This window comes from Papilio polytes, unplaced genomic scaffold (genome assembly GCF_000836215.1).
Source record: "Papilio polytes unplaced genomic scaffold, Ppol_1.0 DF823890.1, whole genome shotgun sequence".
Classification (NCBI taxonomy): domain Eukaryota; kingdom Metazoa; phylum Arthropoda; class Insecta; order Lepidoptera; family Papilionidae; genus Papilio; species Papilio polytes.
The window spans coordinates 54017-57697 of NW_013525314.1; the positions used below are offsets into that span (position 1 = coordinate 54017).

The following is a 3681-nucleotide window of genomic DNA, read 5'->3' on the forward strand; positions in this document are numbered from 1 at the left end:
CTAATCTCAAAAATGACTCAAGCGATTTTAATACGGTTTTTATTTTAACATTTCGATAAATTTCACTTAAAATTTGGTGTTCCCAGCACAATAAAATCAATTGTATTACGTTTTGTTTCAGAGCTCGGCAAATTCCCACAAAATATAACATCTAACACACAAGCGAGTTACACATGTAAGTAATGCATAATTAACCACATTTAACAAAAAAAGCAACTTAAGAGTGATTCCATGGTATTTATCAAATAGTTAAACGGACGTTAAACGGCTAAACGGACGTCGGAGAGTCTGGAAGAACACATATTTGCTTTTTTTAATTCCACACGGACGGAGTCGCGGGCAAAAGCTAGCTTATAACATTAGTAAGATACAATAATTAAAAAAATAACAATATTCTATTAAAAACCATGTAAAATAGACCTCTGTTTGTTAACATGTTTCATAACCGCAGGGTTCTCGAAAGGCTGGCGCGAGGCGTTCGAGAGCGGGCTGCAGGAGCCGTGGGTGTTCCGCGGCGGGCTGACGGCGGACCTGCGGCGGCTGCTGGCGGTGGAGTGCGGCGACGCGCGCCCGCAGCTGCTGCCGCTCGGCCTGCCGCTCTCTGTGCGCCCCTATACCGCGCAGGATGAACATGCGGTAGCTATTTTTTCTTATGGCAAAGCGACGGCAGCCTATAAACATAGAGAATATGCATGTATTTTTTTTTCTTTTTTTAAACGTATGCACTTGTTATAAAATAACCAGAAAAAAAAACTGACTCGAAAATATTCATCCGTTGAGCTAGAAATAACAAAATAAAATTACGATAATTTTTGTTCCACTAAAACGCGACCGGATTTGATAACATGTTCACAGTATATACTTCAAGAGTGAATTTCTATATAAACTAACGTAAATGAACTGTTTATTGAAGACACAGCGACGCCATATTAGATAAGTCAATTGCTTCGTCCAATAGCTTAGCTTAGTCAAGGAGGGGACGCACATAAAGAGGATATTTCCTCTTCCTATGCCTTTACCTTTACCATCAAATACACTTTTCCTACCCATACTTTTATAAGAAAAGGGAGTTAAGAGAAAGGAACTTTACTGAAGATATAAATTCACATAAATGTACAGTCGTGGAAATCCGCGGTGCTCGCTATAGGAAAAATTGACTTGTTCATTGCAACGATGTGAAACTCCCAGCATTCATTCCAAGCGAGGACTCAGTCCGGTCAGCATTGCAATGTTCATTATATAAATTAATGCTGTCATTTAATTACGTTTTTATTATTTCGGATTTTAATACTTTGTGTCATGTTTTTTTGTCAATTCTTGTTAGTTTGTAGTGTTGATGAGGATTAAATGTTTTTTTTTCAACAAAGTAACTAATAGCAGTGACTATTGCAGAGGTGCAAAGCAAGCTGATGTGCGCGGAAATAATGTAATCTTTTTTTATTTGACTGGATTGTTTGAAAAGCATAGGTCATTTTTTTATTTATATTACAGGTGACAATGTTATGTAACAAAATGTGCAGAGACACCGCCGACTGCGCTGATCTGTTTCCAAGTGATCTGCAGAATTTACCCGCGGATAGGTAAGTGAAATAAATACGGGACGATGACAGATAGCTGATATATTCAGGAATAATATAGGCTACTTTTTAATTCCGCGATCATCGTCGCGTACAATTGCTATTATATAAACAATATGTGTTTTTTCCAGACTGGTGTCGTCATTCCTTACGCTATGTCCTGAACTGTGTATGGTGATAGAAGATGACTCGGGCTGCATCCAGCAAGAAGCAGACACAGAAGTAGAAGTTGACGACTCAGAAGATAAATCGGAGAGTATCGCGGAAGTCAAATTAAATGGTGAATGATTTTTGTCCGACTTACATAAGGGTTTTTATTGGTAACCGTAGATTTCATATTAAGCCTTGTACAGTCGGGGAATCTGATGGTGTTCAACTTAATACGACAATCGTTTGAACATTTTGAAACGAGACGCGGAACAAAATTCAATACAACGTTGCTTATAACAAAAGTCACTTAGTGATACGGTTTGTCTCTTATTATCCCTTAGTTTGTACCCACTGTTATGTAATTAGTTATTTGTAGAAAAAAACGGAGTTTCTTTACTAGGAACATTATCATCATCTTCCTTATCCTCTCCCGTAGTGTCGCAACAGGTTTTTGTCCTCCAAATAACTCTATCATACGTCATGACTGCATTTTTCATCATGTCACCTTTCGCGCAATCCATCCATCTCTTACTATGTCTATCTCTACCACTGTACTACCACATTCATAGTTAACGTTCTTGTTACATGCGATTCATCCCTTCTCATAACATGCCCATACCACTCTAACCTTTTACTCCTTACCTTCTCCTTCTCTCTCTCTCTCTCTCTCTCTCTCTCTCTCTCTCTCTCTCTCTCTCGCTCTCTGAGATTGAAAGAGACGACAATCTTACTAATATTTTTGGATGGATAGATGTTTATTACTACATATCCCCAAAAGAACATTGATTTCGATGAAATATGACAAATGTAGAGCAAGGTCTGGAAGAATATGTAACTTTTTTATTCCGCAGGGACAAACTCGTAAAAAAAAGTTAATCAGCCTTACATATAAACGCAGTATAAAGTTAAACTTAGGTACAAACTGAGTATAAGCAAATGTTAGTACAAATTTTGCTTATACTCGGTTTATTCCCATGTTTAACCGCATTTATTTGTAAGGCAATAAATGTATAATAGCAATGGAATTCTACTTTAATAATGTTATCTCTTTTAGGTATAAAACCGGAGATAGTAGGGTATGCTTGCGCGGCGCTCAACGCTAAAGAGTTCTACAGGAAGCAGGAAGTGGCCTGGATACCGGAGATGTGCCAGAAATACCCGCAGGAACTGCTCCAGAGAGAAGACCTCAGTCCAGCTGCCAAGGTCGGTTGTACTGTCTATCATACTTCATACTAATGTTATAAATGCGAAAGTTTAGATGGAAGCATGATTGTTAGAGTTTGTAGCCTAAACGGCTGAACAGATTTCGATGAAATTTGGTACAGATGTAGAGGATAGTCCAGAAGAACGCATAGACTACTTACTTTTTTTTTTAATAAAGAGTAAACACACACTTCTATGTTCTGTAGGATGTCAGCAATCACACTATATTACACAACTTAGGGGGTAAATAAATTGAAAATAAACGTCATGTGGGAAAGGGAAAAAACTAACAAGGCAATAGCAGCAAAGAAGCAACAATTGCCATTGGCTAATGAAATGAATTCGAATTTTAATGTTTGGAGTTAAATTTTTTTATATAATTTCATTTGTTTTGCGATTTTGGCGGTCCGACCAGCTTCTCTCCAATCGCCTTAAATGGTGTGCCTCTACCAACCTGCTCCGACTTTAAGTACCTCGGTTCTCTAGTCCAGTCCGACGGTGGCGTTGACCGAGATGTAAAAAGCCGAATAAATGCAGGTTGGATGAAATGGCGACAGGTTACTGGTGTGACTTGTGATCCAAGAATGCCTCTTAGGCTTAAGGGAAAGATCTACAAGTCCATCATAAGACCTGTCGTATTGTATGGATCTGAATGCTGGGCACCAAAGTTGCGGATGAAAGGAGATTGCATGTGGCTGAGATGCGTATGTTAAGATGGATGTGTGGTGTGACAAGATTGGATAAAGTTAAG

The 3681-nt window shown here is 38.5% G+C and overlaps 1 protein-coding gene across 1 annotated transcript in view; it reads left to right on the top strand.

The window, feature by feature from the left end:
• LOC106102929 (protein O-GlcNAcase) overlaps window positions 1–3681 on the top strand; it is a 21946-nt gene that overhangs the window by 14071 nt on the left and 4194 nt on the right. The window contains exons 14-19 of the mRNA XM_013282548.1: window positions 87–175; window positions 452–636; window positions 1492–1580; window positions 1709–1857; window positions 2782–2942; window positions 3137–3173. Coding sequence (XP_013138002.1) covers window positions 87–175; window positions 452–636; window positions 1492–1580; window positions 1709–1857; window positions 2782–2942; window positions 3137–3173 — 710 coding nt within the window. The remainder of the gene's footprint in view (window positions 1–86; window positions 176–451; window positions 637–1491; window positions 1581–1708; window positions 1858–2781; window positions 2943–3136; window positions 3174–3681) is intronic.